Genomic DNA, 13,687 nt, shown 5'->3' with positions numbered 1-13,687 from the left:
CCCTACACAGAGATGCCCCCCTCACCCTCCACCCCACTGCAATTAAAGGGCACTGTTTTTAGCAGAAAAACAGAGCAAAACAGCTGTAATTCTTTGAAAGGAAAACGGGACAGAAAACAATCTATAAAAGGCTCTTTGTGGTAATTTATCACACATGTTTATTTCTTTGCATGAAACAGCTCCGGAGCAGACCCAGTGCCAGATTCCTGCCTTGCTGTCCGAGCCACCAAGACAGATCTGTTTCCATTTCCAATCTTCACTGACATTGGCTAAGAGCAAGCCACGAGGCAGCAATCTCCCCCCTGCGTTTGGGCAGCAGGCACAGTCTGACCTTGTTCCCAGAACTGGGAGCAGCACTGCTCACTCTGCTCCCCCGCCTCCCCAAGCCACAACACAGGGCACCCAGGAACAGCAGCTTGCTTTGGCTCCACAGCTTGCCACGTGCTTTCACAGCACCCTGGGTGCTTGTTACTGAAAAAGGATTTAAACCCAAGAGGCAAAGCTTCGTGGAGTACTGTCCCAGGCTGCAGTCCTCAGAGATCCTGTTTATCCCCTGCTGAGGATCCCCAGCTCCTGCCCTCCCATCAAATCACACCATGCCCACGCACGCAAGTGTCTCAGGAGGTTTCAACACCTGGTGAAGCACCCAAAGCTGCAGCACCCAGGGAGCATCCCAACCCCACACATTGCAGAGGCTCCCTTCGTAGCCACCCCACTACAAAGTGGCAACTGTAACCCACCTGGGGTGGCCCGAGGAGCAGCTCACACACCAGTGGGTTTGACCCATTTCCTGGAGCACTTCAGGCCACTTGCAGCTGGCAGCAGAAAGGAGTCACCTTGCTTTGACTTGTGCATGCACGTGCACGCTCAGCAGCCAGTGCCTGTGTCAGCCAGAACAAGCTTACTTGGCACCAGCAGCTGATTAGTGCTCACCACCACTGTGTAATGAACATCCTTAAAAAGGTCTCTGAGCCTCCCCTTTCAGCACCTACTTCAGCCTCCCTGGGCCACAAGGCAGAGCACAGTGGGCACAAGCCACACTGCCCATCATCCCCGTGTCCCTCCCCTGCCACAGTCCCTGTCTTCGTGGGCCACAGGTGGAAGGAACCCACAAGAGATCATCACTTCACCACAGATGGTTTTGACATACCACAAGCACCCCAACCTGCAGGCAGGACCATGCAAGAACAAAACAGTAAGCCACCAATGAGCAAAATACACCTGCTTTTAACTTTAAACAGTCACCACCACAGCTACACTGTGATGCAGGTGAAGAAAAGCTTCCCTCCCACTTTAGACTATTTTTAATCCCATTCGCACGCCTCAGGTGCCAAACTGCCTCTGTAGGGAGGCACGAGCAGCTACAGCTGAAACTGGATTTGAGAAATCAGGCCTGAAGCCACCTCAGCTCTCTACAGAGACACTGCTGTCTGGAGGGGATGGGCTCCACCTGAGGTCTCCCTCTGAGACATCACAGCATCACTGCTTGAGAGCTCCTCAAGGCTTGGATCTTTTCTTGGAAGATTTGACCTTTTTCCAGCCACTGTGCTTCTTTAGTGCTGCAGAACTGGCTCACTAATGAGGCCACTAATAAGTTGCTCTAGCTCACTACTTCTAGTGCTAAAAGCCACAGTCCAGCACATCGATATATATCTGCCCTGACCCTGCCCTCCCTCCTATCATCACCAGTGACTCCAAAATCATCCGTGACCCCTTAACCACCCATAGAGGCAATAACCAGTGGCAGCAGCAGCAGCAGGATGGGAATCCCCTCCCACAGCAGTACTGATGTTCTCCTCTCTTCCTTGCTTTTATCTGAAGCGTGGCAGGATGACATTTGCCCCATGGTTCTTTGGGACCACAGCCAAGGCTTCTAGTGAAGAACACCACACACGAAAGAGAGACTGACATCTGCACAGAGTTTTGAAAGCTTTGACAATATGAAAGTGACAGCAGCAGTCAACGTCACAGCACACACTGATCTGTAAACCCAGCTTCTGCCGAATTTCGGCCTCGGGAGTTCAGCCAATGTTTAAGCCTTGTTAAAATAGAGGTAATCTTAACAAAGTTTTACTTCAGCAGCAAGTTCAAGGTAATGCAATCCAAACCTGAAAGTGTTCAGCCACGGTTTAAGAAACATCAGTGCTTCCCAAACTGTTTTCTGGGAGACTTGCCACCCAGCCTGTTTCAGCCACACTGACAAGGATCAGGGTCATGAGGTACCAAGCAGGTACTTAGAGGATGATACTGCTTCTGTCTCCAGGCAAAAACCACCAAAACCTAGAAATCCAGCTGACAGCCACTGACCAGTGCTTGCAACACAACCCACACACTACACAGACCTAGAGTGGGCTGCCACAGATGGGGCTGGGTGCATTCAATAATGCAGCATTTCTAAGGAAACCTGGAAGGGACTCTCACCCTTCCAAAAGTAAAAGCTTTAGTGCTCAAGAACAAGCATATTCCTGGGGAGAGATGCAACCTGCACTTGCAGAAAGCTGCTCATACCCCTCTGCAAGGGTTTGTGCCCTGATGATTCCTCCTGCAGTACACCAGTGCTAAGTCCAGTGCAAACACACGTCCAGCCTGCGCCAGGTAGCTGAGCACTGCATGTGCAGGCATATGACAGTTTGAGTCCCAGACAAACACACTTCCTTTTTTCCTCCCACCTTCACCTGATCTGCGCCAGGTAGCTGAGCACTGCATGTACAGGCATATGACAATTTGAGTCCCAGACAAAAACACTTTTTTCCTCCCACCTTCACCTGAGATGCAAGGGGAAGGCAAAGGAAAAAAAAAAACACTGGGGATAAAAAAAAAAAACAAACTTAGAATAACCACTGAGTGCTCAGCCTTTCAGGTAAGAGTGCCTGACCCTTTGTACTGAACAAAACCATGTGCTATTCAAGCCACAGGCACAAGTCTACTTTGTTCTTTCCTGCTCCTCCAGCTCAGAGGCATAGTAAGGAACAAACCAGTCAGGTAATAACTCTGCACTTACCGTGAGCGATGTGAAGGTCATGCACATCCCACCAAAGCCATTCAGAGCCAGAGCAATAAATATCAGGACAGACAGAGCTGCAACAATAAAAAAAACCACCCTCAGCTTTTACTGGAGCAAAGAGGGAAAGGAGACAGAGCCCTGAGGGCTTTGGTTCTGACAGTTAAGAACCTCAGTGAATCAACACCCCCAGGATGTGCCCTGCTGTTCCTGCCCCAGCAGCCACCTCCCCAGTCACCCAGAGGGGAAGGGCTCTTCCCCAAGATAGAGTCCAACACAGGATCATCTCTCTCCAGGATGGAAGGGTTGCTTTTCTCTAATGAACACACTTGCTGATGCAGCTTGTCTGAATGGGTCTTAAAAGGAAGATTCACTTGAAAGAACCGGATCCAAAGTACCCTCTCACTATCTGGTCTGGAGAAGCAAACTCCATCTATCCCTGGTGAGACAGCTGATGACACATCATGTGCTATTACCCATTTCCCAGCCCTGAAACTTATTTGAAATTGCTCCTTTAGAGGACCTGGCTCTGCCCAAACACAAAGCTGAGACACAGCCACCTCAGATGCTTGGCCCTTGCCATGCTCTCCACTTAGCACTGTGAAACACTAGCCCTCCCCAGAGCCACCCAACTCCCACGGGCCAGCAGATGCTTGGCTTGCGTCCTCAGCAAGACCCCAGGAAAGCACTGGAGGTGTGACAGAGCACACAGTGCCATTCACACTTGTCTACTTCCTCAAAAAAAAACCCCACGCCACAGCTCCCAGACCAGCTCAGCAGGGACACGTGCACTCACAGTCTGGGTTACTGGCGCCGTACGCGATGAGCACACAGGACACGGCGAAGCAGGCACTGAAAGGGAACCAAAACCATCAGTTTCTGACAGGCAGCCTCGCATGCAGTAAATCATGTGTCTACCTCAGCAACTTGTTTAAGCAAGTGCATCGTAATTTCTGTAAGAGGGATGGAAACTGGTGATTTGGAAAGAAAAATCCAGGGAAATACCCAAATATTACAGACAACTCTTGCACAAGGGCTGAGGCAGCAACCTTTCCTCCCAGGATATAGCACTTGCTGGACACAAGTTCCCTACTGGTTTTCCAGCACAGAGCTTTGTCAGCCCTCAGCTCAAGGTGACCAAAGACCCAGCCATGGTCACAGCACTCTCAGCTTCTTTCTGGTAGGGTCTGAGTCAGACTTGCCACATTTTTCTCACTCTGCCTACAGGCCAGTTGCTTTCTGGTACAATTCAGTACATTAAAATTCAGCAGTGCTGGGATCCACTGTGCCCAGCAAGTCACTAATCCCTACATGCCATGACAGAAGCAGCTGTCTTGACCTCAAACCTTGCTGTTTGAGGCAGAAGGCAACACACACCACATGGCAGAAAAGGGCCCTAGAAAAGGCAGGCAGGACATGTTCACCCCCGAGTTAACTCCCCAGCTTGTAAGTGATGATGTAACATCTTGGTTTTGTGCCTCTCAGGACATAGCTCCCAGCTCAAGGAAAAAGCCACCCTCCATGACTCACAAATGAGTTCGCTCTTCCTCCAGGCTCCATCTGGCCAGGGAGCACAGAGCAACACTGGAAAGCTGAACTGGGGACACTGAGTCCAGGCCCTTCCCTTGTGGAGCAATTCACCATGCTGGCTGAAATCACCCCAGAGCTGCTCTGGTGCCCTGTATGTGCCCAGCAGCTCCCAGCCATATCCCTCATACAGTTCCCAAGGCTGGAGGGACTCTGCAACAGGCACAGCACCCAAACAGCACCCATCTGCCCAGACAACCCATGATTTCACCCCTCAGCCCACCCAGGGAGCCCAGGACACCGACCTGCCCAGCAGCCGCAGCTTCCGAGGGCCATACTTGTCCATGACAATTCCCAGGGGCAGCGTGATGGCACTGAGCAGGAAGGAGCCAATGGTGAAGGCCAGGTTCAGCATTTCATCCTGGGCATTGCAGGAAGGCCATTTGTGCTCTGAAGCTGTGCTGTTCTCATGTTCAGGGCTGCTGGTGGTGTTCTCTGCATGGGATGACAGAAGATTGTTGTGTTAGGATGAGGCTTGCAGCATTGTGGGAGGGAGGAAAGAGAAAAGCCCTGCGTGCAGGCTGGCACAGCACACTGGCCATGTACCCTCCACACTCCAGTTATTGTAAACTGTGAGAAAGGAAAAAGGGAAAGAAAAGAAACAGGACAAGAGACACCTGATGAGTCCATCTGGGAGCAGGAGAAGGATGTGTAGGCACCCAGGGGACAAGGATCTCAAGCAGCAGCGGGAGAACAACTTAAGGACAGAAAGTCATTAGTTTATGAAAACTACACAGCAAGGCCCTGGCAACTACAGAGTATTAAATCCAGCAGAGCCCAAAGGGACCAACACCAAAAAATGGTCCTCCTAATCTTCAACTGGCATGTTCTCACAGATCTTTTCCCTATCTAAACTGGGAGCAATGACCACAGCCAAGTCAGTTATTTCAGGCCCAGACACTGGGCTGACAAGGGCTGGCACAGAGCAACAGCCTGCTCAGATGGAAAGCTTCCTACCCTCACTGCAGCCATCAGGATGAGGAATGGCTTTGCATTAGCTACCTTGCTTCCTGACTGGCCTGGCTCTGAAAAATCCTTCCTGGATTTAACTACCCTGTTCCCAGGAGGGCTAGCAGCTCACCTGCCTTCTCCATTTGTAAAAGGATTGATGCAGCTTTAACTTCTGCCCCATAATTACCATTTTCTATTCTTTCCACGTGGGTTTAGGCCATACAGATCAATTAGATCTGCAGCTTTCTGTTCTTGCCCTTACATGAGGAACTCTGCATGCAAACTCCCACGCTGAACAGAGCCTGCCTTGTGTAAGACAGAAACAGGACAGTTAAAAAAAAGAAAAAGAAAGAAAGAAGTTCCCTTTTATTTGCAACAGCAGTTTTACTGCCTCATGTCAGCTCTGCTCCTGTTACAAGACTATTCCAAGGTGGCTTACAACTTCACAAGTGAGCACATATACTTTTAGACTTTAACTCAGAGCTGTAGTGCACTCCACCTCTCCTTCTCCCAGCACTTATCTGACTTGGGAGTAACCTTTGCTGGAATGACAAAGCACTTGCTTTCTTACTGCTGCTGCAAGCCTGTGACATAGAACACTATCCTCCACATTTAATATGGGACTTTGTCAGATCAATGAATGGAGGAAATCACCCACATAACCACCTGCAATGAAGCAAGACTAGAGACTCCCAGCAAGCCCTGGTTAGTTAGTTAATTAGCAGGAATCCCTCACGCACAAGTGATTTCACAGTCACTGCTTGGTGCAGCTCGTGGAGGAGATCCCCTTGGCTGCTCTCACCCTCCCTGTGTCTCTAGAGATCAGTGTCCACCTTGCAACTCCTTCCCTTCTACCCCAGCACCATTACAGCTACTGGTTTCACCCTGGTTCTATCTGGCCAAAGCAGCCCTCCCAGCTTTGTGTCCACTGCAAACAAACCACGCTCCACCTTCCAGACACCAGGCTTCTGCAGGAATTCAGACCCTGATATCTGAGGCTTATGAGCTGCCTGCAGACCTTCCTCTTTCCCCTCCCAGCACTCTGGGGAAGGCACAGGGCATTCCTCTCCATTTACACTGCTCTCACCAACACCTTCACTAAAATTGTTGCAAAGCATCTGTGGACAGTGATGACTTTGTTCTTTCTCCTTACCATGTGCTCCTGAAAACATCTGCCCCTTCTTTATCTGTCCCTTCTCTTGCCCTTGCTAGGCATGGATAGCCAGAGTAAACAACAGAGATATCCCCCAAAATCCACATGTCCTCTCACCAACACCTTCACTAAAATTGTTGCAAAGCATCTGTGGACAGTGATGACTTTGTTCTTTCCCCTTACCATGTGCTTCTGAGAACATCTGCCCCTCCTTTATCTGTCCCTTCTCTTGCCCTGCTAGGCATGGATAGCCAGAGTAAGCAACAGAGATATCCCCCAAAAGCCACATGTCCCATCAGCACCCCTTCTGCAGGGAGGGCAGCACTCCAGCCTGAGACTCCCAAGTCACATCCTTAGAAATCAGTCCTAGCCAGACTTGGGAGGCTTTCTACAGTTTCTCAATCTTTTTCAATCCATTTCCCCGCCCCCCTCACAATCTCCTCTTGGTGTGGCCTGGGATTTTAAACCCTGAATTTCAACAGCATCTCCACGAGGCAGGCACAGGCTCACAGCTTCACACACAGCATCAAGACTTTTTGCACTCTCCACAAAGATAAATTCATAGGAAACAGATGTGGGTGAGAGGTTAAACTTGGGAAAACAAGGGGGTGGGGGAGAAGAGTGACAAAGTAGTAGCAGTTTCCCTGTGTCAGCACTCTACAGAGAGAGCTCAGCTGTGGAGTGGAAGAAGGGTGGAGGGACATGGACAGCACAGTGACCTTATAACTTCTGGCTGCACATGTTAAAGAGCCTGTCAACCCTCCCCACGAAGAGATCTCAAAGCAAATATTGAACATGTAAAGCTGGAGCAGATGAATTGCTGTTAATGGGTGGCTGTGCACAATTGCAGCATGACCCCAGGGGCTCGTGCAGCATACACCTGCTGGCAGACCCCCTGATGGCACACACAGGGAGGTGAAGAGGACAGCTCAGAAACATCAAGGAAACTTGGCCCTCTCTGAAGACTTGCTGCACCCAGGAAGGCTGGGAACAGGGCACCAAACTTCAGTCCCTGCCTGAACCAACCACGTTGTTTACAGCTGCTTATTGCCAGCTCTGAGGAGGGGCCAGGCAACAGGGCTATGTGGAAATACAAATTGTTTGTGAAAATAGATTCAGCCCCTGAGCAACAAGAGAAGATCCACCGAGGCGTAATGGAAAGGATTCAAGCAGCCCTTGGCACCCTGACATCCTCTGATCCTTTGAGCCATCTCCATAAATAGAACATTTTGAAGGGGCTGCAGGTGTGTGCAGTATGCACAAAGTCCAGCCAAGAGCTGTCTCTCTCCCTGGGGAGCAGATTCACGTGCCAGCAGGTCACCAGCACAGGAGAGCAAGTGGCAACACATGACATGCAGTGATGAGGAGATTAATGGGCAGAGAACCTGCCTAACTACTCACCTACCTAACACACCTGGTTACAGCAAACAGCAGTTTCCCTCAGTCACAGCTCAGATCCTGCTCCAGATCAGCACACGCCACACTGCTGAGGAAAGTCTCCTACGTGCCTGGCTCCATCTGCAAAAGTGCTTTGGGGAAGGGCTGTCTCCGTGCTGACAGTGGTGCCCTCCCCAAATCCTCCTGCAGGAAAGTGTGCCAGGTCTGACACAGGAGTGCCACCCGGGCGAGCCAGCAGCAGGGGCCAGTCCCTGCACCCTCGCTGCCACCTCACTGTCACGCCAGAAGAAGCTGCAAGTCTTTATCAGTAATTACAAGAACATACTGTCTATTTTTACAGCACTCCCCCTACAAGCAGCAGGATTTCTACTGCCCAATTAGTAGTTCAAGTTACTATTTAAAGAATGGCAGCTTAGGTGAGGGGAAGGCTGCCTCGGTAATCATTTATGTCAACCTCATCGCTGGGATTTGTTCAGGCTCTTCTTGGAGCCTTTAAAGTCATCCTCTCTCCCAAATTAAGTGCTGTGGGTTTCATGTGAGGGTCAATCATTAACTACTCTCTGCTGACCTCTTCAAATCCCAGGCACACACCATGTTACCAGAGGAACGTCTGGCTTTTTCAGGAGTGACTGCCATCTCAGACAGCAGAGAGGAGGTTTTCTTTCATCTTGTTTTATGGAGCAGACAGATCCAAGCAGGGACACACCTCCAGCCACCCTGGCAATACTCTGTGGGACAGCTTGTGCAGCCTCACATTCCATTTAAAAAAAAAAGGTGAGGGGGGGGAAAAAAAAAGTCAGGACCAAAGAGTCTGGGATCATTGGTTAAAGAAGTCTGAGTGAAAGACATGTGCAAACAACTGATCTGCAGTCTGCCCACATAAGAACATGTTTTCTCTCTTCAGGATGGTGTCATACTTCTGGGAACTGGGAGGAGATGTTCTTGCTTTAAACCACTGCAAACAATTTATTCGGGTTTCCCTCTCTGCCTGGCCATCCAGTTGCAGTTCCAGGATCAACCAGCTGAAAAGCCTCCTAACTGAGGCACCACCTCCAGCTCAATCTCCTTCTCTCCCCAGCTGCAGCTTCCTTTTGCAGCAGTTCTCACCCGGGGCCAGCACCTCCCCGTGCAGCTCTGCCACACCGCCGACAGTTGCTAATCAACACAGCAGGTTTCCTGTGCAAATCGAACGTGTACCACATTTTACTCTCGTCCTGTTTACCAGGTCACACCCGCAGCCTTTCCACAAGCCACCATCACATCTTACCAGCTTGGAAGGGACCTTCAGCCTGCAAGTTCCCCATCACAGACCCCAACTAAATGCCTGCGTTAAGTTGCATTAACCTGCTCTAAGTGAATTAGCTTATCATCCCTTGGGTTTTCTGCAGCCCTGTCTTCCAGGAAGGCCCTCTGTCCAACTGGCTCCTTATCTCTGCTCTTTGTGATCAGATTACCAAGTTCAAGACTCTTTTTTAACACTTCTCAGACCCTTGAGCTTCCCAATCCCAGTAACATCGCAGCAACGCCATACCCGTAACGGATCAAGTTCCCCAACAGCTGATAAGGCCCAAATCCTGATAAAGACTGCAGAATCAGCATTTGCACTGAAGAAAAGATGCTGCTTCAGTTGGTTAAAGGCCAAGTAGTAGTGTAGTAAAATTAAAATGGGAACAAAGTGCCACTACCAGACTCCTTGTCAGCAAATTTCAAACATACCTTTCAGGATGTGGCCAAACCTGCCGCCCAGAACAGCCACAATCCCCCACTCAAACCCAGTTGCACAACTGCTTTTAAATATTTGTTATTTTGACATGGATTTTTTTTTCTAGATGTCCACTTCCACCCTCTCAAAACAGAGTTAGTCTGGCAGAACCCACATGTTTGCACAGTGGCAGAGTAAAATCCACTACCAGAAGCCAAGGGAAAGGAGGATTGGAAGACAAGGAGCCCTTCATGAACTACAGTCACTTTCTGGGCAGCTGCTGCTACCTTCAGAGAAGAGCCTGCAGAGGGGACAAGGTCTAGTTTTCCCCTTCATTGGAAGGCATCACAAAGTGCAAGAGCTTTTGCTGACAAACAGAAAGCCCTGCCAAAAACCTTTGGCTCATTAGGAAAAGTCTTATTTTTTTTGCAATACTTACATGCACACAGCAGCATTAAGAACAACAAGTGCCCAAAGGCTACTAGTTATAATTTGTTTGCCCCAATCTTCCAGCCAAGTACCCATTCAGGCTGCAGGATTCAATAGGTTATGCTGAGAAAGGCAATGACTGGGTCATCCTAATCCCAGCGAAGGTCAAGTTCAGCTCAGTACCCATCATTCAGTGACCACTGCAGTGCAGCTGGGAGGGAGCCTGCCCTACCCATGTGTAGAGATAAGACTCTTCCCTACCAAAGCACTCAGATTACTACAATGAGGTCAAAAACAGAGGAAAATGAGCAAGCATGGATGAATGAGGGAACCGGCGTAACTGGTCCTTGATGCTCATCACAAGCCATCACTGAGTTCAGCATGGATAGCCAGATACTTGAGGACAATGAGAACATTTGGCTACATAAATTTCTTTTCAGGGATTGAGTTCTTCTGCCTCAGGGCACAGGTTAGTCTCTGGGAGGAAGAAGTTTCCCCCAGGGCAGCAATTCCACCAGAGTCCAAATATTTGCATCTTCCCTGCTGATCTGCGGCATGGGCACTCCCAAGGGGAGAGCCAGAAAAACCACAGCTTTGCAAAGGGGCTGAGAAGCCAAGGTGAACCCACCCCATCTGGGGCAAAGGTGGATGAATTGAAAGCAATCAGAGAATAGGAGGTGGGCCCCAAGTGAAGCAGAGCCCTTGTCAGCAGGGCACACCTCAGGAAGCAGATAGGAAAATGGCTGCTTTTGGAGACAGTCAGCATTTGCTTATCAGCTCTTGGGGCTTTATCTCAGTGCAGAAAGCTGGACCTGATAGGTTTAATGAGATCCCTTACACAGGCCTATGACAAAGTCACCATGGCTGGGAGAGAACACAGCAGCCTTGAACAGGAGTGTTGAATGGTTTGCAGCCACTGGGGACTCTCCCTCGTGCAGTCTGGGGCACTGCTGGAGACCTGAGGGACACCTGGAAGCACCTCTCTCCAAGCAGAGCATAGGATGGTAGAAGACTCAAACATCTGCCAGGTACACCAACCCAGGCTCTACAAGACTGAGGCAGCTGCCCACAGGCACCCAAAGCAGAAAGACCATAACAGGCTGCTGGTGACTGAGGGAAAACAAAGTGTCCTCACATTGTTCACAGTTACTTTTTGCTTGGACTTTGTTTCCCCACATTTTTCCCATTACTTTCAACCATTACCCACTGAGGGTCTGTGAGCTTATTTTCAACTCCTTGTCCTCCCCTGCTGCTTCCTCCTCCATCCCCATGCTCACCAGCCCTGAATGAGCTGATCCTCCTCCTCATCTCACCCACCACCACACATCTCTGGACAGAGCCAAACACCTCTCTTCACCTTGCTAGTCCCTTCTGAGCACATGCAAGCTTTCTGTCACCAAAGCAGCTTTCCACATCTATACCACACTTTCACCCTCAGATTCCTTTTAACCCCATTGTCCACCCTACCACAGTGTGGGATTCCCCACACCACAATTCCCTCCATGCCCAGGCTGGGGATACATGTCCTCCTACATGTTTGTTTTCCCAGGATTATCCTTCCCACACCACAAGACTGCCTCCTTCCCTCTACAGCTGTGGCTGCAACATGGACAATGGCTTTCTCTGCCTGGCCCAGAAGGTGAATCTCAAGCCCTCAGAGACATAGGCTGGTTTGAGCACATCCTGGGTGTTTGAGGAGGGAGAGGAGCAAAATATCAGCAGCATTTATTTCTGCAGCTTCTCCTCAACAGCACTAGACTCCCCTAGTCTTATGGTCACCCATGCTCTTTTCCCTCCTGTCACTAAGGAAAAGGTCCCTACGGTTTCCTCCTGCAAACTCAGGACTTTCTGCCCACAGATCATCATCTCCCAGAACCCATCAGGCCTCCCTTTTCAGAGACCAGCCAGGCCACCATCCAGAAGAAGAATTCATGCCCAAGTGCAAAAGGCCATCCAGAAGAACCTGAACTGATTTTTAAGACTTCTTTTCCTATTCCTCTGCAAAACAACAGCAACTAGAGGCACACTACACCATCACAAGGATGCCATCAGTTTTGGAAAGCAGTGCACATCCCTTCCTTCTACCCCAGGACTCACCTGGAGCTCTAGCCAGTCCCACACCACCTTAAGACAAGGAATCACACCAGCAAACCTCAGCAGCAGCTTATTCACATCAGCCTCCAGAGCATCCTTACCCGACTCATCACATAGGTAGGAATAAAACCCTTCTGCCTTCAGCATGATGAGGAGGGACCCCCAGCCCAGCAGGACAGCAGAGAAGAGCAGGTTCTCAATGATGGCTGTGGATGCCATTGGGCAGTAGCCAGTGTGGGTGCCATTGTTGTGCTGGGAAGATGCTCCTGTCTAGAGTCTCAACCTGAAGGGACCAAAACAACCTCCAGTGAGCCCACAGACACAGCACACTGTACTCAAAGAGTGTAAAAAAGCAGTTTCAGAAGAAAGCAAGCGAGCCTGCCTGCTCATTGCAAAGCACTCGGGTGTAAAACTTGTTTTTGCAGGTACCAGCTTGCCAAGTTACCCGGAGGGGTGAGGGAGCACAGGTGCCCTTGGAGCAGCCCCTCCACGGCACACACCGTGCCACAGAGGGACGTTCAAGGACTTCGTTCCACTTTCCGAGCAACAGGTATGAAAATGCAGCAAGCAGCAGCTGCCTGGAGCCCACTCCCCCACCACATGCACGGGGCAGGCTGCTCATTTGTTAGGCAGCAAGAGAGAACGTGCCAGAGCAGGAGCCTTCAGCCAGCATCCCCATCTCCCAGCTGCTTGCAGGCAGGGGCTGGAACTGAAACCCCCCAGCCCTAACGGTGGCTTTAGGGACCCACCAGGTCTACTTTGCCCCATGCAGGAGCACAGATCTGCTCTGAAAGGTGAGCATGGGTCCTATATGTGCCATGTTGCCTATGGATGCTGTTTGTACCACAGATGGCTCCTCAAGGAGCACCTTCTGCTAACTGCTGGGACATAAAGTGGGTCTCATCCTGCCCATCCTAGCTGTGCAGCCAGCCAGGGGCGCTGGCAGGGACAGCCCGTGGCACTTGCTGCTCCAGCTGAGCACACTGGCACCCCCAGGCTGCCCCACAGATGCTGCAGCCGGGTTAACTGTCTGCAGCTCCACCTGCCCCGGGGGCCCACCCGAGGGAGAGGCAGACTTGGGGACAGACCTGGCTGGCCAAGGGGCCGCTCCAGGGACCCCTCAGGTGCACAGCACCGGGGCCAACCCTGGGTCATAAGGCAGGTGGCCATTTTAGACAAGATGAGCCTTTCCTCCGCCCAGAGCACGCCTCAGTCGGGCACTATGGGGAAATGGGCTGGCTACACACCACGGCCCCAGACAGCCCCCCAGGGCTTTGCTTAGGGCAGAGACCCCAGACTTGGGTTGCTCGGAGTGGGGGGGTCCTGAGCCAGCCCCCTGCAATGCTGCGAAGAGTACAGGGCCACCCTTAAG

The 13,687-nt window shown here is 50.8% G+C and overlaps 1 protein-coding gene across 1 annotated transcript in view; it reads right to left on the bottom strand.

Moving 5' to 3' along the window:
- Positions 1-12,591, bottom strand: part of SLC43A2 (solute carrier family 43 (amino acid system L transporter), member 2) — a 27,548-nt gene extending 14,957 nt beyond the window's left edge. The window contains exons 1-4 of the mRNA XM_008940462.1: positions 12,417-12,591; positions 4,834-5,023; positions 3,798-3,853; positions 3,002-3,078 (exon numbers count right to left, since the gene is read on the bottom strand). Of these exons, the coding sequence (XP_008938710.1) occupies positions 3,002-3,078; positions 3,798-3,853; positions 4,834-5,023; positions 12,417-12,534 (441 nt within the window). The 5' untranslated portion in view covers positions 12,535-12,591. The remainder of the gene's footprint in view (positions 1-3,001; positions 3,079-3,797; positions 3,854-4,833; positions 5,024-12,416) is intronic.
- Between the last annotated feature and the right edge of the window lie 1,096 nt (positions 12,592-13,687).

This window comes from Merops nubicus, unplaced genomic scaffold (genome assembly GCF_000691845.1).
Source record: "Merops nubicus isolate BGI_N331 unplaced genomic scaffold, ASM69184v1 scaffold12505, whole genome shotgun sequence".
Classification (NCBI taxonomy): domain Eukaryota; kingdom Metazoa; phylum Chordata; class Aves; order Coraciiformes; family Meropidae; genus Merops; species Merops nubicus.
The sequence above is the reverse complement of the archived record's forward strand: the minus strand, read 5'-3'. Positions and strand labels throughout refer to the sequence as shown.